At 37.9% G+C, this 27,127-nt stretch overlaps 1 protein-coding gene across 5 annotated transcripts in view; it reads right to left on the bottom strand.

Moving 5' to 3' along the window:
- LOC106871706 (uncharacterized) overlaps positions 1–27,127 on the bottom strand; it is a 436,102-nt gene that overhangs the window by 71,777 nt on the left and 337,198 nt on the right. For all 5 annotated transcript variants that reach the window (XM_089349376.1, XM_089349372.1, XM_089349374.1 and 2 more), the window contains 2 exons: positions 8,537–8,633; positions 621–755 (listed from right to left, as the gene is read on the bottom strand). In XM_089349376.1, coding sequence (XP_089205502.1) covers positions 621–755; positions 8,537–8,633 — 232 coding nt within the window. The remainder of the gene's footprint in view (positions 1–620; positions 756–8,536; positions 8,634–27,127) is intronic.

The following is a 27,127-nucleotide window of genomic DNA, read 5'->3' as shown; positions in this document are numbered from 1 at the left end:
GACAGGGCGGTTATGCCTAGAATGTTTTTAATCATACAGCATCTCAATCAGAGCTAACCTGGGGTTAAACAACAATAATAAGTTTGATTTCATAACCCTAAACATGTTCCAGGAAATTGCACAGAGCATCTTTGTGGCTGCTTGACTTGCTAGAAATATCAGCTAAATGGCACAAAAGAACAAGAAACACTGTAATCCTAAATGCAGCTAAAATGATAGGATGATCAAGGCAAGAATTCATTTGATCAAAAGGACCTTTGAATAGGATTGACTGGGGTTTATCAAACAACTCATACAAACAATATAAGCTGAGGAAATTTCTATGCAGCCACCTGAAATGCTAGAAATACTCTCTCAAATCACATCCTACTGTTTTAATAAAAAAAGGGAAGATACATTGGATGATGCAGTCCTGCAAACATTGTACATAAGAAATAGATTGGATGGTTATAGTTAGAACGCCTTTTATCATGAATTTATTCAGTATAAGCCGATTTGAGACAACAACATAACAACAAAAACAACAGCTCATACAAACATATCAAATAGTAAAATATAGAAACCAATAACAGACAAGGTGCAATACAGAGTTTTAAGAACTATATAAATAAGAGGCTTACATTTTGAGATGAGTTAATTTTCTCTGTGAGGACTTCATTTGCCACTTTGAGCTCTTGGTTCACTTGGTTAGCATGATCTAAGTCCTGCTCCATTTTGGCAAGGTCTCTCTGGCTACACTTGATCTCCCGATTTGTCTGAAAATTTTGAAAAGAAAAACTTTGCGTGTGACATGTGTGATTGAATTTCTGCTGAAGGGAATGGAAATTTCTGGAAATCACCAATTCAACAGAAATAGGAAATTCTACATTGATCATTTGGTCTGTGAGAAATAGCTGCCACCTCAAATCATTAACTTCTTCATCACTGTCATCAACAACATTTTAACTCTTTAGCATTTAAACTGGGTATATCTGGCCAAAATTTTCTACTTGTTTTAAAATGCTGGGGGAGTAGCAGTCAGCCACACACATACACACACACACACACACTTATGCCTATGTATAAATGTATATTTTCCTTAAGATAAATTCTCCATCACAGAATTCAAGCCTTATCATTAACATGGTAATCCCAAGAATCTATGTGAAAGAGGAATTTTGTGTGTATCCTCATATATGCTCATATATGTGTATGTAGAAGTACTTGCACTCATATAATGAGAATGTATATATCTTTATAGATATACAAGTGTGTGTGTGTGTGCATGTGTGTCTGTGTATGTGCAATTACTTTTTCTGTGTGTATATGTCCATTCTAAAAATTTTACATGGAGAATCTTTGGAATGTATTATAAATCATCACTGAATACTAATCAATTTATGTGGACACTGCAAATTAGATTGCTCTGTTCTTTCTTTCATGTGTGTGTGAGAGAGAGAGACAGAGAGAGAAAGAGAGAGTTTATGTATGTATCAATGTACAAACATACATATGCCTGTATATGCGTCAAAATCAAATGTAAATGTATCCTGTATTTGCAAGGGTTTCTCAAGAGCTTTAAGCAGATGATACGAGACAAATCCTTGTATTCATACTATGTTTGTAAGGTTTCCTCTTCAGGGTCTGAAAATACTTCAGCTCTGATCAGTTACTGAATCTCTCTACAAAGCTTAAGTGTGACCTACTTTGAAGAGCTATGATGGTGTGCTGCTGTTGCATACACAAACATTTTGTGGCTACATCCCAAAGAAAGCCATCCAGTATGATGGACGAGGATTCATTCACCAATATAATACAAGTATCAGCTATTAGATGTATTGTCTCTTCTCACTGTATCTTCTACTGCTACTACAATAATTTCTACTCCTCGGTAACATTTGAAACCAGGTTCACCCAATGTACATGCCTATTTGTCTTGCCAAATCTGAAGTACTTCAACTTTAAATTCTTTGTTTTATTGTAATCTATTCCTTTCTCTCAAGAACTGTCATAGTTGGGACATCTTCCTTGCCAACATTGACAGGCATTATTAGCCCTTTTGATATCAAACTACATGTGATGACCCTTGGTTCAATGGTACAGGTTTCTTGTTTTAAAATGAGTTAAATTAAAACTTACATTAAAATTTCATGTTAATTTATGTAGTGAACAGTTTAATAACAACAAAGTTATTTTACCATATTCTTCATTATTTTCTAACTTAATTGTAAAGAAAAGAATGTGTTCAATAAAATTGTAGAATTTCAGGCTGAACATCATCCTAACCAGTCTGGGAGGATCTGCAAAGATTACAATACATGCTATCCCCACCACCTTAATATCAACTAAATAACAGTAAAGGAGCTATCTCTATGAGGTCACTCAACTTGCTAAAAATAATAACCCAATCTCTCTCAAATCATATCTTTTTTTTTTTTCTATTGCCCACAAGGGGCTAAACATAGAAGGGACAAACAAGGACAGACAAAGGGATTAAGTCGATTACATCGACCCCAGTGCGTAACTGGTACTTAATTTATCAACCCCGAAAAGATGAAAGGTAAAGTCGACCTCGGCGGAATTTGAACTCAGAATGTAACGGCAGACGAAATACCACTAAGCATTTCGCCCAGTGTGCTAACGTTTCTGCCAGCTCGCCATCTAAAATCATATCTTACTGATTAGAAAAGGATACACTAGATAATTAGACAATGTGGTTTTTGCTGCACTAAATGTATAAAAATACTGGATGGTCACAAATGGAATGTCTTTGATCATAAGTCTGTTCGATTAGAGGTAACCTAATGCTAAATAACAGCAGCAAGAAAAATCAAGGTAACAATCACAAAAATAGTAATATTTCTAAGAGTTATGGTATTCCTAAAAACTAGATTCAATAAAGAACATACAATTGACAGCATAGCTGCCAAAACACAGCAAAAAATACTTTTGAGCATGTGAATATATCTATAAACACACCCTCACCGCAGACAGCATGTATATATTTTTGCATTCACAAGCAAAAAAGAGAGTACTTGAAAGAGGTGTGTTAAGACCAGTGTGTGTGTGTGAGAGAGAGAGAGAGAGAAAGAGGGAGAGAGAGGTGAAAGAGACATAACTATATTTAATATATAAATCAATATCATTATGAATGGGCTAATACTAGTTAATATAAATAGATCTTTTATCGGATCAGATTCAATGCTGATAAGTATTCCTGTTGTTCAATCAATGGAACTACCTACTCATGAATTTATTGTGAATTTAGGTGGTTGAGTATTGCATAAACATATATATATATATATATATATATATATATATATATATATATACCCTTATAGTAATCTTCAGTCAGATTCAATGTTATAATGTGACACAAGTCTGGCTTTTTGAACTTACAAGTAAAGTTTGTCTAATAAGCACAAATTTCCAGCTACATAGTTCTAACAAGAAATAGGCTGACTTGAGGCTATGGCAGAAGATATAAGATATTTGCCCAGTGTGCTGCACTGCGGGATTGAACCTAAGACCTCATGATTGAGGAGCAAACTTCTTAACTATTTAACCATTTGTAGAAACATACACACAAAACCAGATCTTTGCATTGAGACAAACCCTAAAATAGCTGTTCATCTCTTCCTTTACGCAACAATTCTCAGAGGCCCTAATAAGATCATGAGCACTACCCCTACCTCACTTTCCCCTCTTACTAAGCCATAAAAAAATAATTAAAAAATAAACACTCATTTTTGTATAAAAATAAATTTTAAGCATCAATGTGATAAGGTTGCATAGGGATTAATTTATGGTTATAAATATATCAATGTACATATGTTATGTACATATCATCATTATCATCATCAACATTAATGTCTGTTTCCATGCTGGCAGTTTGACTGGAACTGGTAAAGTTAAGGACGGCACCAAGCTTCACTGTCTGTTCTAGCATGGTTTCTACAACCAGATGCCCTTCCTTAATGTCAATCACTCCACAGAGTTGTTGTTGGCACTCCGTCGCTTATGATGTCAAGGGTTCCAGTTGATCCGATCAACGGAACAGCCTGCTCGTGAAATTAACGTGCAAGTAGCTGAGCACTCCACAGACACGTGTACCCTTAACGTAGTTCTCGGGGATATTCAGCATGACACAGTGTGACAAGGCTGACCCTTTGAATTACTGGCACAACAGAAACAGGAAGTAAGAGTGAAAGAAAGTTGTGGTGGAAGAGTACAGCAGGGTTCACCACCATCCCCTGCCAGAGCCTCGTGGAGCTTTAGGTGCTTTCGCTCAATAAACACTCACAACGCCCGGTCTGGGAATCGAAACCGCGATCCTATGACTGAGTCCGCTGCTCTAACCACTGGGCCATTGCGCCTCCACACTCCACAGAATACACTGGGTGCTTTTAACATGGCATCAGCATTAGTGCTTTTTATGTGAAACCAGCACCGGTATCAATTCTGCTGTGGCAGACAGGTCTTCTTGAGTACAACAATTTGCCAGATATCTCAATCCCTAGCCATCTCCTTCGTCAGGCTCAGTGTCTTGAAATCAGCCTTCAATAAGTACAGTAGAACCTCGCAGTATGAGTGCCCCATTGTATCAGTAATTTGCTGTATGAGCTGAGACACATGCAAATTTTTGTCTTGAAGTACGAGCAGAAATCTGTAGAACAAGCACACAAATCATCCCATCTTTAAGGTAATTCAGTTAATAAAACCAGTTTACATATTCCTTTTGCATTTTCTTTTTTATAATCGTCATTTTACTTGTAACTACACTTTATCTGTTTTAAAACCCACAAAAAAATTTTTTTGAGTGGTTTTTGGGGGGGCTGGAATGAATTAATTATATTTTAGCTAATTTCAATGGGGAAAAATTGATTTGTAAAACGAGTAAATCATAAGACGAGCTCAATCATGGAACAAATTAAACTCGTACTGCAAAATATCCCTGTATGTGAAAAAAGTTTCAACATCTTCATGTAAAAATCACTTCAAGATGCTATAAAATTAATTATATGATACAATTGACATTAGGAAGGACATCCAGTTGTAGAAACCATGCCAAATCAGATTGGATACTGGTGCAGCTCTGCAGTTTACCAGTTTTCAGTCAAACCGTCTAACCCATGCCAGCATGGTAAACAGACATTAAATGATGATCATCATCATCATGATGAAACCATGTAATTATAATATATACATAATATAACCATTTAATTGTAATTTACACAGTATAACTGACACTCAGTCGGTTATGACAGTGAAGTTTCCAGTTGATCTGATCAATAGAACGGCTTGCTCGTGAAATTAACATGCATGTGGCTGAGCATTCCACACACAAATATACCCTCAATGCAGTTCTCAGTTGGCAACTCCCTGAGTTGCCAGCTGGGTGGATGGGGGTAACAAGAAATAAAATGTCTTGCTCAAGGACACATGGCGACACTGGGAATCAAACTCATGACCTTATGATCATGAACCAAATACCCTAACCACTGAGCCGTATCCCTTCACTACACAGTATGAACGTGATATACATGTATATATTCAATTTGATTTAAAAAGTAATGCTATCATCAATGCAAGAAGCTTGTTTGAATTAGTTCACTTTGAATACGTTGCAAGTGATGGACTCTTGACGAAATTGCATACAGAGCAATGCACAGTTGTTGCAGTAGAAACATATGTTGGTCATTGTTTTATATGCTGTAGAAAACTTAAATAAAAAAGTTTTAGATGTGAATAAATCTCCACTCTGCTCTTGGTTTTCAATTATACATACATATATCATCGTTGTCATTGTTTAACATCTGATTAGTGTTCATCTTCTGTCTCCACACTTAATCTCACCCCTTATCTGCCCACCTAACCAGCCTCACTTCTCTGGTCCTATTCTTCCTCTGTCCACCTTCTGGTACCTCGAGAGTACACTCTGATACCTTATCTCCAACATCCTTTCTCCCATTCCTGCTAGGGTACCTAAATATATGCTCTATAGCAAAACGTCTGTTCCAGTCCTTTTTTCCTATTTTAGCCGCTCTACACATAGCTCAAACCCACCTCCTTCAACACTGCACCCCTACTTTGTCAAGTATATATAGTATAACTGACACTCAGTCAGTTATGACAGTGAAGTTTCTAGTTGATCTGATCAATGGAACGGCTTGCTCATGAAATTAAGATGCATGTGGCCGAGCACTTCACAGACAAGTATACCCTCAATGCAGTTCTTAGTTGGCAACTCCCTGCCAACCACTTTACAGTGTGGACTGGATGCTTTTTATGTGGCAGGAGCACTGGCAGAATCACCAAGTGACTAGCAAGACAAGGAATTTTGAGAGGGAAGGTTGCATTGGAGGAGGGGATCTTGTGTCAGATGATGAAAGATAGTTTGACAGAGAGACAGAAACAGGTGTTTTAGAGGATGTACATGGTTATCTGACCAGAGAGAGAAAGAGAGAAGAGCACAACACATCAGGGCCTGTCAAGAAACTCAGACATGCTTTTGTAGAGAACAGCAAAAAAATGACAGTTTCCAAAGCAAGTGCTTGCAAACCAATGCACGAGATACACACATGTAAACAACAGAAATATGAAAACATTAATGCACACATACATTCACAAACACACATGCACACACTGTGTGAGCTGGGATTCCTGTTGACATGCTGCTGATATTTAATAAAGTGTTAAATATTTAAGGTATGCAAATTAGTAGCACCAGTTCTTTGAAGCTACTGGATTTATTGTGTAGAGATATAGATTGGTCATGAGATGTAGATACCTCTGATGAGGCCCCATAAAGGATTGAAAATTGGTTAAGGTTATTCATCACATTTTCAATCTACTGAGAAATAGTTAAATTTGCCACGCTCATAAGTCAACTTATTACATAGCTTTACATATGTACATGCATGCATATACAATTGGCTTCTTTAGGTTTCCATTTCCCAAATCCACTCACAAGCCTTTGGTAAGGCTGGTAGGCTATAGCAGAAGATATTAGCCTGCCCAAAGTGTTATGCGGTGGGACTGAATCAGAAACCACAAGTGAATTTTTTAACCACACAATTATGCCCACACTTAATATGTGAACATAGTATATATTGTATACATAGAAATTTACATAGCTTTTTTTTCAGATAAGATAATGCAAGCAACTATAACAATCTACCACTTGTACTCAGATTGGGAACCTGACCTGCACCGATAAATCAAGTGGCCAAGTTAAACAGGTTCACAAATTAATACTAAGATTCAAAAACAATGATTTCTCAATCAGATTCCCACACTGTTTCTCTCATCCAAATTTCAATCATAACATACATTTGTTAGCTGCGAAGATGTTGATTAAATAGAGAGAGAGATAAAGTATAAGAAGAGAGGAAGAGGTGGTGATGTCTGATACTACTTTTTTTTTTTAATAATATCTCTCCATTATTCATAAAGATATATTGTCATTGTTTAGTGCATCAATAATTATGAGTTTAATATACTGGATGATAATAAAACCTTAACTATAAGACCATAAAATTTAAGATATACTGATGCTTTTAGCTTTAGCTAGAAACTAATTAACTCTTATTACAGTGAAAAGTAGACATATCCACTCAAAATTTCATTAGTCTTAATTGTAAAAGGCAATCTATAGATACTAATCAAACTTTTGTTGAGGAATGTCATGTTTGAAACTATTTTCTGTTGATATATGTTAAACTGTTGTGTGCGTGTGTGTGTGTGTGCACGCGTGCGTGCGTGCGTGTGCATATTTGTGTCTCCTTATCTTAACACTGCGTGACAGTTGTAAAATGTTAGTCGCTCTCATACAGGCTGTGTCATTCATTTCCAATATTCTAAAAGAACATGTCTGGTCATGGGAAAATATTGCCTTGCTTGGAAACAGGTGAGGGTTGGCAGAAGAAAGGGCATTTTATCGTAGAAAATTTGCCTCAATAAAATTCTGTCCAAGCCATGCAAACATGGGAGAGTGGAAGCTTAACTCTTCAGCATTCAGATAACTGTCAAATGTAATGCTTACTTCTTCACATTGTTTCGAATTAACTATGCATTATCTTGTCGCTTCAAGATTTCAATGATGTTATCGTTTATGTTTAGAATGACATCATAGGAAAGGTGTGAGAGGCCAGATCTGGCCAGACTGAACATAAAATAGGTAGAATATTTGGACAGGTATGGCCAGTTTCAATGCTAATGGGTTAAACAATGACGATGATAATGATGATGATGTTATAGCAATTTCGTAGTGAAGATAAATAAGAGATGTTTCCCATGGAGTTTCCATGAGTCTGGCTAGTACATGATAAAATCTAAGTAATATGTTTCCTGGGGTTAAACAACAGCAGTTTTCGTCCCAGCTGGAACTGCCACATTAGGTTGGCAACTAATCTTTACTTTAAAGTACTGCTACTGAACATCTCTCGTTGAGAGATTTAGGAACAATAATGTTTCTGTTTAATATATTATTATACATAGTATACACTTAATACATATTAAACATACATACATAGAATGAAAACAATTTCCTACTCACATTTTTGGTTAAAACCTCTTTCTCAGTTTCTAGAAGTTTGATTAGCTGTTCATTTTCTACCTTTTCCTTCAGCAGTCGTCTATTTTCTTCTTTTAATCTGAAATAATAATGAAATAATTCATAATTTTGATGTTAAAAAAAAAGAATGAATAATAAGAAATATTCAGGTGTTAGGATTTTTAAGTTTTTGACAATTTACATAGGATCAATGCAAAGAAAAAATATAGAGCTCCAATGTCTGCTTTGCCAAAGTTTCTAAGATTTGGATGCCTTTCTTAAGGCCACCCACTTTACAGGGTGTACTAGGTGCTTTTTACACAACACCAACACTAGTGAGGTCACCAAATAATGGGTAAACCCCCCCCCTCCAGTCATGTATGACCATAAGATTGCACCTAGAAAATTACTCTCCAAGGCACAAGTCCAGGCAAAGTTACCCATGCATACCAGCCTCCCTTCTCCATGCCATCAATGTTATCCAAGGGAAAGGCAAAGGCCGATACAGCTTGACACTAGTAACATTGCAACTCATTTCTACAGTTGAGTGAACTAGAGCAATGTGAAAATAAAGTGTCTTGCTCAAGAATACAACACACAGCCCAGTCTGTGAATCAAACTCACTACCTCATGACTGTGAGCCCGATGCTCTAACCAGTGAGCCATGCGCCTTCAACAAATAACTTGCATGATAAGACCACTTGACAAAGTAAGGGTGCAATGTTGAAGGAGGTGGGTTTGGGCTATACGTAGAGTGGCTAAAATAGGAAAGATGGTCAGGAACAGGTATCTTGCTATAGAGCAAATACTTAGGTACCCTAGCAGGAATGGAAGAAAGGATGGCAGAGGTAAGGTATCAGAGTGTACTCTCCAGGTACCAAAAGGTGGACAGAAGAACAGGACCAGTGAAGTGAGGCTGGTTAGGTGGGCAGATAAGGGCTGAGATTAAGTGTGGAGCAGACAGATGAACACTAAACAATGACAGAGGTCAAGCGTACATAGGGGTGGATACAGCGCGTTACAAAAACAGGCATCAAGGTCAGAAACGAAGGGGTGTTCAAAGGGAAAGTATGTGTTCATACAACATATAGTGGTAAGGGATGATGTTGGAGGTGCAGGATGGGTGGCAAAAGGAGTCGTTCCAAGAAGAGGGATTACTGGTAGCACAAAAAGGGGGAATATGTGCAGTTCTATTCTCATATAATTATAACAGTGGGGGAAACAGTGCTGTAACTAGAGGAGTGGGTCTTACGAAAGATGAGTTGCTGGGAAAGTTTGACAGGCACAAATTGATGGGAGGATGGACAGTGATGATGTGCTTTTAAAAGGTCATATCTGCTGAGATAGACGGATGTATGTGTGTATATGTTTGTGCCTCCTTTTCTTGACATCACGTGATAAGCTATAAATGAGTATCACTTTCATATAAACAGTGTCATTTCCAGTATTCTGAGAAAAAATGTCAGGCCAAGGGGAATATTACCTTGTTTGGAAACAGGTGAGGTTTGCTGATGGGAAGGGCATTCGGCTGTAGAAAATATGCCTTAGTAAATTCTGACCAACCCATGCAAGCATGGAAAAGTGGACTTTAAAATGATGATGATGATGATATATGTGTATGTGTTTGTGCATGTACCTGTGTAAGTATATGATTTAGTTAGCAAGTTAAAATATCAGGTTTCTTTCTTTATAAAATACTCTCCACCCCTATTAACTTTCATTTCCTCATTTCTCTTTCTATTTTTCATTTCCCTTTCTATCTCTCTCTACATTTTATTTTCTCCAATCCCCCCCCACTCTCTCTCTCTTTCTCTCTCTCTCTCTCTCTCACACACACACACACACACACACACACACACACACACACACACACACACACACACACTTTGTTCTTCATTTTCTCTCTTCTTCTGCCTCTCCTTGTCTGGCTTCTCTGAAGATCTCTCCTTCTTGACATAAATGTTAATGCTTCCTCAAAGGAAGAGCAGAAAGGAGACAGCAAAAAAAAGCCCCACTTTCCATGCCACCACCACCACCACCACCACCCACCACTTACTTCCAGCATTACAGAAGCCATAAATCTATATACAGTCATAATAAATCTCTCCACATCTGTCAGATATGTCAAAAGCTTGGAGAGAGACAAACATCACCTTAGGTCACAATTAACTATACAGTAATCTCTACCAAGCACTTAGGGCAATACATGCCATACACACACACACACACACACACACAGAAGTATATATATAGGTGTACATAAACAAGAAACAACAACTCAAACAAAATCAACAATAACTGCTCCTGCTTCCATACATGACTAAACCCCACCCCACCTCCACCCACAAGTACATGGAAGTGGGTGCGGTGGGGGTTTCCATTCAATAAGAATGCCAATATTTCAAAAAATTATTTTCTGTTGGGTTTATTTATGTATTTATTTATTTATTTACTGAAAGAAATCTGCATTCAGACAAATATCTAAAATTAATATTAGATTTAAAAAAATAAAAAAATGGAGGCGGAAACTATCACTATCATTATCACTAACATCATTAAAATCATCACAACCAATCATCATCACCATCATCATCATTGTTATTTTCTTCATCATCATAATCAGCAGCATCACTATAACCATCACCATCATTATAACAACCATTTATTTATCATAATACTTCTCCCTACTATCTTTATAACCATCATTACAATGAGCTGGCAGAATTATTAGTGTCAGAAAAAAAAGGCGCTTTGCAGTATTTGTTCCAGCTCTTTAAGTTGTGAGTTCAAATCCTGCCAAGCTTAACTTTACCATTCATCCCTCCAGGGTCAATAAAACAAAATACCAAAAGTCAAGCACATGAGTCAATGGCACCGACTAGTCTCCTTCCCCTCAAATTTGTTGGCCATGTGCATAAATCAGAACCATCATCATCACTATTTAACATGTTTTTCCATGCTGTCATGGGTTGGAAGGTACGGCAGGAAGTGGTAAACCAGAGAACGGTGCCATGCTCTACTGCAGTGTTTCTCAACCTTTTTACCTTTGCGTAACCCTTTAAAATAAGTTACATATCTCAAGAAACACCTGTACAAAAAAAAAATTATATACCGTATCTTTCTCATATTTTTTGCATCGAAGTTCTCATGGTAAATCTCTCTCTCTCTCTCTCTCTCTCTCTCTCTCTCTCTCTCATATATATATATATATATATATATATATATATATATATATATATATATATATATATATATATTTATATATATATAAAATTGTGTGTGTGTGTGTGTGTGTGTGTGTGTGTGTGTGAACCCCTAAAACTCGAGAACTACACAACCAATTTCATTCAAATTTTACACATGCCTTACCTAGGGTCCCAGTTCTGCTTTAGTCAAAAACCATTTTAACTTCTTGCATGCTTCCAGCCCACAGCAACATCATATCTCCTCCACTATTTAAGTATTACGCGTCAAAAGTGAAACAAAAACACGCATGTCATTCGAACCGGAATCTCAAAAATATTGTCCCCTTACATCTCATTCACATTTAAGTACCACGACAGGCAAATAAAAATTACATATATATATGCATGTGTGTGTGTGTGTGTGTGTGTGTGTGTGTGTGTGTGTGTGTGTGTGTGTGTGTGTGTGTGTGTGTGTGTGTGTGTGTGTGTGGTTATATTTCTTTTTTTTCTTTTTGATAACATAATAGGATGATGTCTATATTACAATAACCAATATGTTGGGCATGTATAGTAATATTATGATAATAAAATTAGCATTAGCTTATCCCACTCTTCTAAGGAACCTTTTACAGAGCCCTAGGGTTCCGGGGACCCCAGTTGAGAAACACGACTCTACTTTCTGCTTTGGCACGTTTTTTTGTTTTTTTTTTATGGCTGGATGCCATTTCTAATGCCAACTACTTTATAGAGTGTACTGCATGCCTTTTCATGTGGTACCAGCATCAGCAAGGTCATCAATTAACTTGCAAGACAAAGACTGTTGTATTGAGAGAGGTAGCTTTGTACCAGGTGATGAAAGGTTAAAGTATGATAGATAGAGAGAAACAGGTATCTTGCTGCAGAGAAGATATATGGCTACCCAGCTGAGAAAAGAAGAAGAGAGGGAAAATATAGGGAGAGAAATAATCATTATAATTATCAATATAAGCGTAGGAGTGGCTGTGTGGTAAGCAGCTTGCTTACCAACCACATGGTTCCGGGTTCAGTCCCACTGTGTGGCACCTTGGGCAAGTGTCTTCTACTATAGCCTCGGGCCGACCAAAGCCTTGTGAGTGGATTTGATTTGGTAGATGGAAACTGAAAGAAGCCCGTCGTATATATGTATATATATATTTATGTGTGTGTATATGTTTGTGTGTCTGTGTCTGTCCCCCAAAATCGCTTGACAACCGATGCTGGTGTGTTTACGCACCCCGTAACTTAGCGGTTCGGTAAAAGAGACCGAGAGAATAAGTACTAGGCTTGCAAAGAATAAGTCCTGGGGTCGATTTACTCGACTAAAAGACGGTGCTCCAGCATGACCACAGTCAAATGACTGAAACAAGTAAAAGAGTAAAAGAGTATCATTATCATCATAAGGTGGCAAGCTGGCAGAGTTGTTAGCACTTTGGGTAAAATGCTTAGTGGCATTTCATCTGTCTTTATGTTCTGAGTTCAAATTCTACCAAGGTCAACTTTGACTTTCATCCCTTTTGGGGTTAATAAAATAAATACCAATTGAACACAGGTCAATGTAATTGATTTACACCCTCCTGCTAGTTGGAGATGCCTGTCAAGCTGATTTCACTCATTTCAAAAATAGAAATAACACATTTAGAAATGTATTATTTCTATTTTTGATATCAATGAATGTGTTTCACTAGAACCATTATATGTTTACGAGAGCTTGACATCCATCTCCAACTAGCAGGCCATTGCTACTCCACACTGATGACAAGCAAAGACTCAGAAACATGTCTCTGGATGCAGGCTTAGCTAAGTAGAGGTGCTTTGTCTCCCCCTTGTAAACATAAGGACACAGGAAATGTGTCAAGGCCAACAGGAAGCAGTGCTGATTCCTAGGGCTAAATAGCAGTAGTATTATTCCCTTCATGACAGTGCCATGTAAAGAGCACTGGTAATGGTGTCACATAAAAAGCACTGATGACGGTGCCACATAAAAAGCACCCAGTACACACTGCAAAAGTGGTTATCATTAGGAAGGGCATCCGGCTGTAGAAACCAAGCCAAAACGGACAATGGAACCCAATGTTGCCCCTAGCCTTGCCAGCTCTTGTCAAGCCATCCAACCCATGCCAGCATAGAAAACAGACAGATGATGATGATGATGATGATGGTGGTGGTGGTGGTGATAATGAAAATCTGAGCATTGTGATTAGTGCAGGGCCTGGGACAAGTTTGGATACAACAAGGATGATGAGAAGAGAGGTAGTAAAACAGGAATGCCTGAATGAAAGTGACAAGAGTTCAGACAAAACTGAGGAACAGAGGCCATGATATTAGCATTAGAAAAGGCAAAGAGAACACAGAGTGATTATAGGGCAAAGGCTGGAGCATTCATGCCAATCAGATAGCCCTTTCCTGGGTCTAGCCAGAGATGCCTGTTTTTATACCAATCAAATGAATGTTTTGTTTTTTTGTGTTTTGGATGCAGTCTAGGCTGTCTGCAATGTGAGGACAGTAGTCCATTGAGGGTTTCATTTGAGTCTTGTAATCTTAACCAGCAAATATGGTCATAAAACACAGTCACATACACACATCGATATAAGATATAACAACAAGGCATGCACACAAACTATAAATCCAATAACTTTAACTAACAAACAATGTTAGTCATTAATATTGTCTTTTACTCATCGCATAATCAAGTCTCATTAGAGTTTTAATAATCATTTCCATTATACATGTTAACACTATTAACATTAACTTATTGTTACTTTTTGCATGCAGATGATGTGTCTGAGTAATCATCCTCATTGATTTATTTTGCTATATTCAACAAATACATGGCTTATTACACATTACACAATGCATACACACACACACACACACACACACACACACACACACACACACACACACAAACTAACACAAATTATTCACACATACACACAAAATGTAAACATTAACCTTTGAACATACCAAAAATAAATCACACATATACACATAATACTAAAAAGAACTACACACACACACACACAAATGCAATGCAAACTATATACATACATAATGCAAACTACATACAAACACAATGTCAACTATGTGTGCATGTGTGTGTGCACACATAAAATACATAGACATACCATGCAAACAGGGGCAGGCATGGCTGTAAGGTAAGAAGCTTGCTTCCCAACCACATGGTTCAGTCCCATTGTGTGACACCTTGGGTAAGTGTCTTCTACTGTAGCCTCGGGCTGACCAAAGTCTTGTGAGTGGATTTGGTAGACAGAAACTGAAAGAAGCCCATTGTCTGTGTGTGTCTTTGTCTCCCACCAACCACCATTTGACAACCAGTGTTGGTGTGTTTACATTCCCATAACTTAACATTTTGGCAAAAGAGACTGACAGAATAAGTAATGTGTATTTAACCAAAAAAAAAAGTACTGAGGTTGATTTATTAGATTAAAAGTTCTTCAAGGTGGTGCCCCAGCATGGCCACAGTCTAACTGCAACAACTTAAAGATATAAGATAACTACACTAAAAACATCACACACAAAGTAAATTATATAGAAACACACACACACACACACACACACACACACACATGCACCCCCACATGCTAATGAAATTAGTAACAAAATAATATTGAAATAAAGAGAAATAGAGTTGCCCTCCTTTCTTTGAAAGTCTTCCCCACATCATCATGATCACCACATGAGAAAACTACTAAACGTCCACAAGGTCGCTCAACCTCCTAGAAATAGCAGTCAAACATTCTCAAGCCACACCTTTAACCCTTTCTTTTGAGATGCTCTGTGTTTCTTTCAGTTAATTTTAAATATGACAAAGAATTTAGTAAAATAACTTAGTTATCATTAAGCTAGTATTAGAAACATAAATTGTGACTAAGGTTTAGTGGAAGATTTTAATTCAAAACTTATGAAAACAAGACATTTGTACTACAGAGTCAGAGGCGGTTTCAGCTGGGTTGGTATGGAAAGGGTTAAAGAAAAAAAGGGCACACTGAACAACATACATGCTTGCATGCACACGCGCACACATTGTCCAGTGAAGGCTAAGTAGGCCGAAACTTTGAAGTCACTGTAAACTCTTTTCTTGTTAAAGAATACATACTCAACAAAAAATATTCAATAATCCTTCAGTTTTATGTAAAATTGATTTTATCATAACTTGACATAAAAACAAACATCAATGTGTGTGTGTGTGTGTGTGTGTGTGTGTGTGTGTGTGTGTGTGTGTGTGTGTGTTTAAAAGAAAAAAGTGCATGATCCACCTACAGGAAAAAAACTGCATGATCATGGCTAGAATACTTTTGATCATTGTCCAAATCAATCAGGTAGGCCTGGGGTTAAACAAGAGGAATATCAATACAACTGCCACCACCTTCACTGCCGCCACAAGGCAATCATAGTTGCAGGTGCAGTCATGTGACTGACAGTGGCAAATTGTTAGGCCACTCACTCCCACCCCAACCAACCACTCATGTTCACTATGGAATATTGAGTCATTTAATACTGGGGGTTGAGGTGTGAAGAAGGAATAGAGAACAAGGGGGAAGAGATTTGAGAGTATGGAGGGGGAGGTATAGAGTGAGAGGAGGAGGGACAAGGGAAAGGGAGTGAGGGGAGGAGGATGAAGTGGGGGGGAAGTGAAGACAGTAAAAAGTGGGGAGTGAGATGGTGATAAAAGAGGAAAAAGACGGACGACGGTGTGGATTAGAAATATTAAAGATGACATAATGAGATGGGAGACATCCAGAGGGAGACAGGTGGAGGGAGTACAGTGGATGTGAGAGAGTGTGAGAGAGAGAGAGAGAGAGTGTGAGAGAGAGAGAGTGTGTGTGTGAGAGAGAGAGAGAGAGAGTGAGAGAGAGAGAGAGAGAGAGAGAGAGAGAGAAAAAAGAGAGAGAAAAGAGAGAGAGAAAAAAGAGAGAGAAAAGAGTGTGAGAGAGAGAGAGAGAGAGGAGAGAGAGGAGAGAAAGAGAGAGAGAGAGAGAGTGAGAGAGAGAAAGAGACAGAGAGAAAGAGAGAGAGAAAGAGAGAGAGAGAAAGAGAGAGAGAGAGAGAGAGAAAGAGAGAGAGATGAGGAAGGAAAGTCATATAGGTCGGAGAAGGTAAAAGAAATAGGTGTATGCAAAACGAAAGAGCAGGAGAGAGAAAAGACAAGGAGAGATTAAGGATGAGATTGAATGAAAGAGAAGTGTTAGAGAAAAGTTTTAATTGAAAGAGGAAGATGCTGTTGTTGTTGTTGTTTAGGTCCTACGATGAAAGTTATTCTGTCTGTGAATATCCTACATTTTTTCCTATGTACAGGAAACCTGGAACCGTACAATCCAGCATGTCCATTTTTGGTATCATTTTGAGGGAGATTTAGCTTCTATTTGTAGCTGGTCGAGCAACTTATGGAGATACTCTGAGACTGGCTTGAGAAATAAATGTGAAAGACAGGGAAAAAAATGTGAGAGGGAAAGGGAGAAGAGATGTGACTGAGAAGAATAGAGGAGGAGCAGGTGTGAGGAGAGAATGAGAGAGAGGGGGTGGTAAGAGGAAAGACAAAAAGATGGGTGAGAATAGGTGTAGGGGAAAGAAATGAAAGAATAAGGGCAGAGACAGAGGGGGGGGGGAGATAACAGAACAGAGGAGGAAAAGAAAGAAAAAAGAAAAGGGGGAAAATAGAGGGAGAGAAATAGTGAGGGAAGAAATCAAAGGAGATGAGAGTGGGGATGTCCCCTTTGATGCAGTATGAGTCAAAACAACCAGGGTTAGGGGAAGGAAAAGGGTTTACAGATGTCTCCCAGAACTGAAAGCGGAGGAAAGGAATTTGCGGAACTGCAGCAGAGCAGAGCAAAGAAACAGAAGGGAAAGAAAACCCAAATAAGAGCCATTGTTTCCAACACATCAAAATTTTGATTTAATTAACATTCCTGTGAAGTGCCACACTCCTGACTAACAGATCATAGCTTCGAAACTATGCCTCAGTTATGGCCGGGCACCCCTCTTCCCTTTGACATATGCACATATTTTAAATGCCTCAGTTCACTCAACTAGAACATTATCTAACACTCAAGCCAATGACAAAAAAACTTGCTGTGGTTGATTGACCTGGTAGAAACAATAGCAACATCTCAAATTACACTTACCCTCTTACAATAAAAAAAGGAAATGTTAGGTAATATGGTCATGAGGAAAACGACGAGATGGCCATGGCTGGAATGCTTTTGATCATAAGTCTGCTCAATCATGACTGACTTGAGGTTAATCAACATCAATAACATTAGCTGACCTACAAACCAATGACATGATTGCATGACCTGCCAGAAATAGCAGACAAATCTTCCTCATATCATACCCTACTACCTTAAAAAATGAAGACATATCAAATAACATAGTTCTAAATATACTGTGGTTGAAAAAAATGAACGAAAAAGATAGGATGGTCACAGTTGGAATGTCTTTGATTATTAGTCTTTAATCATAAGTCTGATCAATCAGAACTAATTTGGACCTAAACAATAATTGCACCAATCCAATGAGGAAGCTTCTTTATAGTCAATAAACTAAATAGAAACAGCAGCCAAATCGGATCTATTTTAAAACGGGGGCCACATTTTTCATAAATGTTTTACGTAGTGTTTTTGGTACGGAAAGACTTTCAAACTTCGTATACTTATCTATTTTGTGTTATAGAACAGAAAAATATTTTTGTATTCAAATTTATTTCATGTAAAAAATTCGTCTTATTTCGATAATTTCAACCAATCACTGACAAGTATTCAGTTGTTTACATTTACTCCTTTTGCTGATTAAGCGATGTAAAGCGTATGTAATCTCCATACCTTCGTTTTATTTGCTTTTTTCATTTTAAATTTGCTTTACCCTAACCCTAACCCTAGGGTTAGGGTTAGGGTTAATTGTTTCAGAATCGTTTGTTTATGTAGTCGGCACTTAATGTATATCAGCTGAATGGACGTCAGTGATTGGTTGAAATTACAGAAATACGACAACTTTAACATGGAATATCTTAGGGATTTCTTTTTTTTTAAGAAGACTATGAGAAAAAGATGTTTTATATGACACATTCTACCAGTGTTCCAAGTTTCAAAGTGTTTCGTTAATGAAAAATGTGGCCCCCGTTTTAAAAAAGATCCGCCAAATCTCCCTCAAATTACACCCAACTATCTTAAAAATGAGAAGGACAATATTGAGTAATATAATCCTAGAAACACTATGTCTGAAAACAAAAAAAAAAATGTGATCATGACTAAATGCATCAGATTAGTGGTTCTCAACCAATGGGGTCCCGGCCCAAAATGGGTTGGAGTATAATTCTAAAAGAATCACAAGACAGAAAGTCTTTTACTTCTGGAATGTTATTATGGACTTACTATCATTGGTTTCAAACTGCATTTGCTCTTTTGTGGTCAAAGTTTGGAACATTTTCCTCACCAAGATACACTGGAAAATGCTATAAGAAACAACCTCTCAACACTGCCAAATTTCTCATCGCAACAGAAGCCTGTTGATCTTGATTTACAGCATCAGAAGGTGTCTGGGTGGAATAATCCTTTCCCACTCAAGATGGTGGTGGGAGGACAAGCTGAGATGTCACTAATTACCATATTTTCCAGTATACAAATTGACATAGTATATGGTGCAAACATGTTGAATAAACACTCAAACATCACCACTATCTTTCCAAATCCTGTTGCATTTCAAATGGCACTTTTAGCCCTTCAAAGTCACCTTGGTGTGTAAGTCAACCTACTTTTTTGGCTGGAAATTCTGGTCTGAAAAATTCAACTTGCATGCTAGAAAATATGGCCTCTTAAATGTCCTAATTTTGGTTTAAAATTTTGGCACAAGACCAGCAATTACGGTGAGTGGTAAATCAGTGATATCAAACTTAGTACTCAACTGGTACTTATTTTATTGACCCAGAAAGGATGAAAGGCAAAGTCAACCTTTACAGAATTTGAACTCAGAACATAAGACAGAAAATACCGCTAAGCATTTTGCCCAACGTGCTAATAACTGTCAGCTTGCCACCTTACATGTCCTAATTTTAAAATCAGTAAAGTGCAATGTTAACCCTTCAGCATTTAAACTGACCATATCAGGCCCAAATATCTTACATGTTTTTTTATGTTCTAACAGCCCAGATCCATGTCTCACACTTACCCTACAATATCATTGTAAAAATATACAATCACATCATTGAAATTTTGAAGCTATGAGATAATGCATGATTAATTCAAAACAATGTGAATAAATAAGCATTACATTAGACAGAGTAATCTGAATGTTAAAGGGTTTAGGGAGATTTGATTGCTATTTCTAGCAGATTGAACCATAGCAAAGGGGTTCCCTCATAAGAACACGCAATTACCACTGTGACCAATTGCGCTACCCTATTAAAGTTTAATTCAAATACTGCAATCCAGCTCTACTTTTGTTGTTCTGTATTTCTCTTTTATATTGCTTGCTTTTGTGTGAAAGTTATGCAGGATTAAAGTTGAATATAAACTGGTATTTGAAATATTCACCATACATACATAGAAATAACTGAGTTTTGTCAGGTAGACCAGTAATGCAGAGCAAACATTCAATTTAGCTAAGGATAGGAGAGCAGTAGTAATTCACATATGTGGAGAGAACAGAAAGTACTTCACATATGTCCATTATGATTAAATATAGATTGTTAACATAACCATATAAAATATCCTAAGTGGAAGCGCAATGGCCCAGTGGTTAGGGCAGCAGACTCGCGGTCATAGGATCACGGTTTCGATTCCCAGACCGGGCATTGTGAGTGTTTATTGAGTGAAACGCCTAAAGCTTCACGAGGCTCCGGCAGGGGATGGTAGCGAACCCTGCTGTACTCTTTCACCACAACTTTCTCTCACTCTTACTTCCTGTTTCTGTTGTGCCTGTAATTCAAAGGGTCAGCTTTGTCACACTGTGTCACGCTGAATATCCCCGAGAACTACGCTAAGGGTACATGTGTCTGTGGAGTGTTCAGCCACTTGCACGTTAATTTCACGAGCAATTATTCAAGCTAAAGGAAGCCACACAAAATATTAACAATGTACAGTAACTTCTTGAAATGACAATTATGTAATAAATTTTCATTATAGACATTTTTCTGTTTTAAAACAATGTAGCTTGATTGGTTTATGTGAGGTGGCCAAAAAACTTTTGCACAGCCATTTTTGGTGATCATCTCACATCTTCCCCTATCATTCAGAAACCCTACTAAAAAAATATAATGATCAGGTATGCAAATGATTCCAACAGGGCCAATGTTTCATCTCTGAAAAATGCAATGCAAAACAGTTGGCAGTTATTAGTAATTTACAATATTTTAAAGTAGCCAAAGACTTTTGCTCAGTACTGTATATATATATATATATATATATATATATATATCATCATCATCATCATCATCATCGTTTAATGTCCGCTTTCCATGCTAGCATGGGTTGGACGATTTGACTGAGGACTGGCGAACCAGATAGCTGCACCAGGCTCCAATCTGATCTGGCAGAGTTTCTACAGCAGGATGCCCTTCCTAATGCCAACCACTCTGAGTGTAGTGGGTGCTTATTTATATATATATATGTATATAATAAAGCTCAACGTCAGTATGTCTGTATATCTATAGCACAAAAGGGAATAGAAGATACATAAAAACAAAGTATGTGTTCTCATGTAAAATCTTATGAGAAAGACGATGGGCTACATAAAATTTACTTTCCATTGCGATTAGGGGGCTTAAAGGGGGGAAAACACCCACTGTGAAATTACAAATACCTCCAATTTCAGTGAAAATAACAACATAACTACTAGGGACTAAATAAAGACAACTTCCAAAATTTCATCATCATACAATATTATTTACATGCATATCTTCATCATCATCATCATCATTGTTTAATGTCCGCTTTCCATGCTAGCATGGGTTGGACGACTTGACTGAGGACTGGTGAAACCGGATGGCAACACCAGGCTCCAATCTAAATTTGGCAGAGTTTCTACAGCTGGATGCCCTTCCTAACGCCAACCACTCAGAGAGTGTAGTAGGTACTTTTACGTGTCACCTGCACGAAGGCCAGTCAGGCGATACTGGCAACGGCCACGCTCGAAATGGTGTCTTTTATGTGCCACCCGCACAAGCCAGTCCAGGGGCACTGGCAACGATTTCGCTCGAAAATCCTACGGAAGCCAGTCAGGCGGTACTGGCAACGGCCACGCTCAAAATGGTGCATCTTATGTGCCACCCGCACAAGAGCCAGTCCAGGGGCACTGGCAACGATCTTACTTGGCTTGCCGGGTCTTCTCATGCACAGCACATTTCCAAAGGTCTCGGTCAGTAGTCATCGCCTCGGTGAGGCCCAATGTACGAAGGTCTTGCCTCACCACCTCAGCCCAGGTCTTCCTGGGCCTACCTCTTCCACGGGTTCCCTCAACTGTTAGGGTGTGGCACTTTTTCACGCAGCTATCCTCATCCATTCTCACCACATGTCCATACCAGCGCAATCGTCTCTCTTGCACACCACAACTGATGCTTCTAATGTTCAGCTTTTCTCTCAAGATACTTACACTCTGACGGGTATTCACATTGACATTGCACATCCAACGGAGTATACTGGCTTCATTCCTTGCGAGCTTACGTATGTCCTCAGCAGTTACAGCCCATGTTTCACTGCCATGTAGCATGGCTGTTCGTACACATGCGTCATACAGTCTGCCTTTTACTCTGAGTGAGAGTCCCTTTGTCGCCAGCAGGGGTAAGAGCTCTCTAAACTTTGCCCAGGCTATTCTTATTCTAGCAGCTACACTTTCAGCGCACCCACCCCCACTATTAACTTGGTCGCCCAGATAGCGGAAGCTATCGATTACCTCTAGTTTTTCACCCTGGAATGATATAGAAGTTGTTTCCTGTTTGTTTACAGTCTTTATTGCACCTGAACATCTGCCACAAACAAAAACTAACTTCCTAGTTAACCTGCCTTTGATGTTGCTGCACCTCTTATGTGTCCATAGCTTGCACTGGGTACATCTTATAGAGTTACTACCTACTCCTTTTCTACATACTGAGCAGGGCCATCTACCTGAAGGGGTTTGTGTTTTATCTACCTTCCTACTTATTAGGATTTTGGTTTTAGCTAGGTTGACTCTAAGGCCCTTCAATTCTAGACCTTGCTTCCACACCTGAAACTTCTCTAGTTCTGATAGTGACTCCGCAATTAGGGCAAGGTCATCAGCATAGAGGAGCTCCCGGGGGCAACCTCTCTTGAACTCCTCTGTGATTGCCTGGAGGACTATGATAAATAAGAGGGGGCTGATGACGGAACCTTGGTGGACCCCTACCTCTACCCGGAATTCATTGCTGTACTCATTTCCAACCCTCACCTTACTGGCAGCATCTCTGTACATGGCTCACACAGCTATATATAAGAATATATATGTATATATATTTATATATATACATGTATATATATATGTATATATACATGTATATATATGTATACATATATATGCCTATATATATATTTGTGTGTGTATATATATATATATATATATATATATATATATATATATATGTATATATATATACCTATACATATATTTGTGTATATATATATATATGTGTGTGTGTATATCGTCCAACCCATGCTAGCATGGAAGGCGGACGTTAAACGATGATGATGATGATGATGATATATATATATATATATATATATATATATATGAGGCTGACTTATATATATATATATATATGCCTATATATGTATGTATTTGTGTGTGTGTGTGTGTGTGTGTGTGTGTGTGTGTGTGTGTGTGTGTGTGTGTGTCTGTACCACCACCATCACTTGACTACCGATGTTGCTGTGTTTACTTCCCCATAACTTAGCCGTTTGCAAAACACACTGATAGAATACGTACTATATATATATATATATAAATATATATATATATATAGTAGGTACAGATATGGTACCTTGAGTAAGTGTCTATAGCTATAGTTTTTGGCTGACCAAACCCTTGTCAGTGGATTTAGTAGATAGACACTAGCAGAAACTTGTCACACATGTGTGTATTACTGTCATTTTGCCCTGATATTGTGCAAGTTGTGAACAAGTGTCTCTGTAATACAAGCAGTGTCGTTTGCTTCCAATATTCTGTGTGGAAACATGTCGGCTTAAGGGGAAATATTACCCTATTCAAAAACATGTAAGGGTTGGCGATGGAAAGGACATTCATTCATAGAAAATCTGCCTCAATAAATTCCACCTGACCTATGCAAGCATGAAAAAATAGGTTACTGTGTGTGTGGTGTTCGCGCATGCACATCATATATATTATTCTCATTTCAATAAATAAATGTTTGAAATTTGTTTGTGCATTATTTTATTAACAACATTACTAAAAACCTTCTCATCTTTACACAATTTCAGTTTCATTGGTGACTTACAGAATCAATCAACCATGCGAGCCAAGGGACAATGGTGTTAATTTGATATACATCATAAAAGTGCTGAATATGTAAGGTCTTTAGTCACACATGGGTAACTACACAACAATGAACTGCTAAGTTATATTATTTGACGCAACAACACCAATTTTTACAACCTGCATTGGTGATAAACATTCAGCATAACAGATAAGCACACTAAAAACCTTTGCACATTTTCTATCTATCAAATACCACCCCCAATATGACCATCAAACAGTGGACAAGCAGTGGAACCATAACTTGGAAACACATGCTTATAGAGTAAAACTTCTTAACCAGACAGCCATGCTTCTGTCTGTCAGTCTGTCGATTTGTGTGCTGAGTATTTTATTTATCCACTGCTCAAGTTTCAAACTTTCTAATCTATCACGCTCTGTTCCACATCCTATATTGAATATCATCTTCATTTTTCATTTACAAGCTGTAAAATGTATGTGTGTATGAGAGAGAGAGAGAGACAGACAGAGACAGAGAGGAAAACAGAAGTTCAGTTTGAACTGAGGAGGGGAAAAAACTTTTTAAACAATAATTTCTTCACTTAATATTTTAAAGCAGTCATGTTACAAAGTGCAGCCCTCAGGACTATCTGAATGGCATGCCTAGAAAAAACTACCTTGATTTTTTTTTTTTCTTTTAGTAGTGCAGTCCGATTAATGATGAATCATTTTCATACAGCCTGCTTCTCAAAAATGGTTGCCCGTGCCTTTTTTAGAAACTGTAACACCAATACTTGCTTGATCTATTTCTATTTCCACCACGTCTACTACTACCACCACAACCACCAACACCTTTAAGCAGAATATTAATTCCCATAATTGCTTACTTAATACATTACAATATACATCCCCTTTCATTAAAAAAATCCAAAGGTTCTCCACTGAATTCTTATAACCAATACCAGATGTGCTGACTATACACACACATCCACACACACGCAGACTCAATTCTTATACACTCTAGGCAAAAAAAATTCAACTCATATCCACCACTTCATGAAATTCTTAGAAAGTCTGAACTCAAAATGCCAGGTCTCCTCCAGAATTATTAGAAAAGTTTTTACAAATGAAAAAGGAGAAAGCAGATAAAATTAGAAACGATTATTCTTTCAATTTCTTTATCTTATTTTTTATCAAATATTTTTTTGAGGTAAAAAGGAGTCTTGAGAACAATAAAAAAAATCTGCACTGAAAGATAAGAGTTAAGTGTTTAAATTATTTCAAGGTGAAAAAATGCGGGAAGGGAGTAGAATCCCTGTGTGGTCTCAATAGTCATTTTATCTAACCTATGATTGCTGCCATAACTGCTATAACAAGATTGCAAAAGAAAGTACCTAGAAACAGAAATTAGCCTTGTTGTACAGGCTGTTTTGTTTTTTGTTTTGTTCTGGGTTTTTTTTTTTTTTTTTTTTTGAGGGTTTTTAAGTGTTTCAGTTTTGGAAAAGAAGCAGTCAGTGATACCATCATGATTATGTGACTCAAAAGTTTGCTTCTCAACTACATGGTTCCAGGTTGGGGAAAAAAATTCTTCACTACATGGCCATATATATATTGCAATCAGTGACCAGGAAAGAACCATAAATAGCTTCTGGCAGGGTCCAGGTACTCAGTTACAAGCATCTTGAACGAAGACTCCAGTCTGAAGATAAAACTTCCTTATCTTAATGCACTGTATCCTACTTTCAGCAGATCCCAAACCAACAAGAAAAACATAGTTGTCTGATCTGCTAAGAAATACCATCTAGACTGCATCTTGAAAAAGATCACTGCACTGACTGGCATGAAGTCAGCCACAAACAAATACCAGATTCTAACCTACAAACATGTTCTCTCTGCTTTCTCTCTCTGTCTACCCTTCCATCATCTATTACAATGGCCCCTGCTCCTCAGAAATTGCAAGTCTCAAGCCATCTCCACTCAGAAATTCATGACACACACTTTGTTCCTCCTTTCAATACCTACATTATATCCAACCTACCCACCATCATCACCATCACTAGGTCCTGCACTAACCACTGTGCCCAGATTTTCTTCCCCAGAACACAAGTCCTTTGGAATTCCTTCCCTGTACATCTTTTTCTTGGTCATCAACTTAGAACAGTTTCAGGAGACCATCAACATCCTCACCAGTCTCACCGAGCCAGTAAAGCCATAGGCAGAGACCCATCCTCCAGACCAAAACACAAAAAAAAAAAATATCCAATACGGGCGTAGGAATGACTGTGTGGTAAGTAGCTTGCAAACGAACCACATGGTTCTGGATTCAGTCCCACTGCGTGGCACCTTGGGCAAGTGTCTTCTACTATAGCCTCGGGCCGACCAAAGCCTTATGACTGGATTAGGTAGACGGAAACTGAAAGAAGCCCGTTGTATATATATATATTTGTATGTGTGTGTATATGTTTGTGTGTCTGTGTTTGTCCCCCCAACATCGCTTGACAACCGATGCTGATGTGTTTACCGATAGAATAAGTACTAGGCTTACAAAGAATAAGTCCTGGGGTCGATTTGCTCGACTAAAGGCGGTGCTCCAGCATGGCCACAGTCAAATGACTGAAACAGGTAAAAGAGTAAAAGAGTAAAAAGAGTACAGCCTTCTTTTTCTCTTTTTCTAAGACGGTAAGGTGTGATTTCAGAAAGCGTTAGTTGCTATCTTTAGCAGGTGAAGCAACCACATAGAGGCTTCTTCAGTGGAGGTCAGTCAGTGGATTGATCACATTGGAATTAAATGACGAGTGGAATAGAAAATAAAAATCACAAAACAAAAGAGTCAATAATTAAAAAGACAATGAAGAAGACCAGGTGTAGAGAAGCTATTACTTACTTTATAGAGAGGAGGAAACGTCACAGATTTTTCAAAGCTTGTATTCCCACA

This window comes from Octopus bimaculoides, chromosome 3, assembly GCF_046866305.1.
Source record: "Octopus bimaculoides isolate indiv1 chromosome 3, ASM4686630v1, whole genome shotgun sequence".
Taxonomy (NCBI): Eukaryota; Metazoa; Mollusca; class Cephalopoda; order Octopoda; family Octopodidae; genus Octopus; species Octopus bimaculoides.
This window is presented reverse-complemented; position numbering and strand designations above follow the sequence as displayed.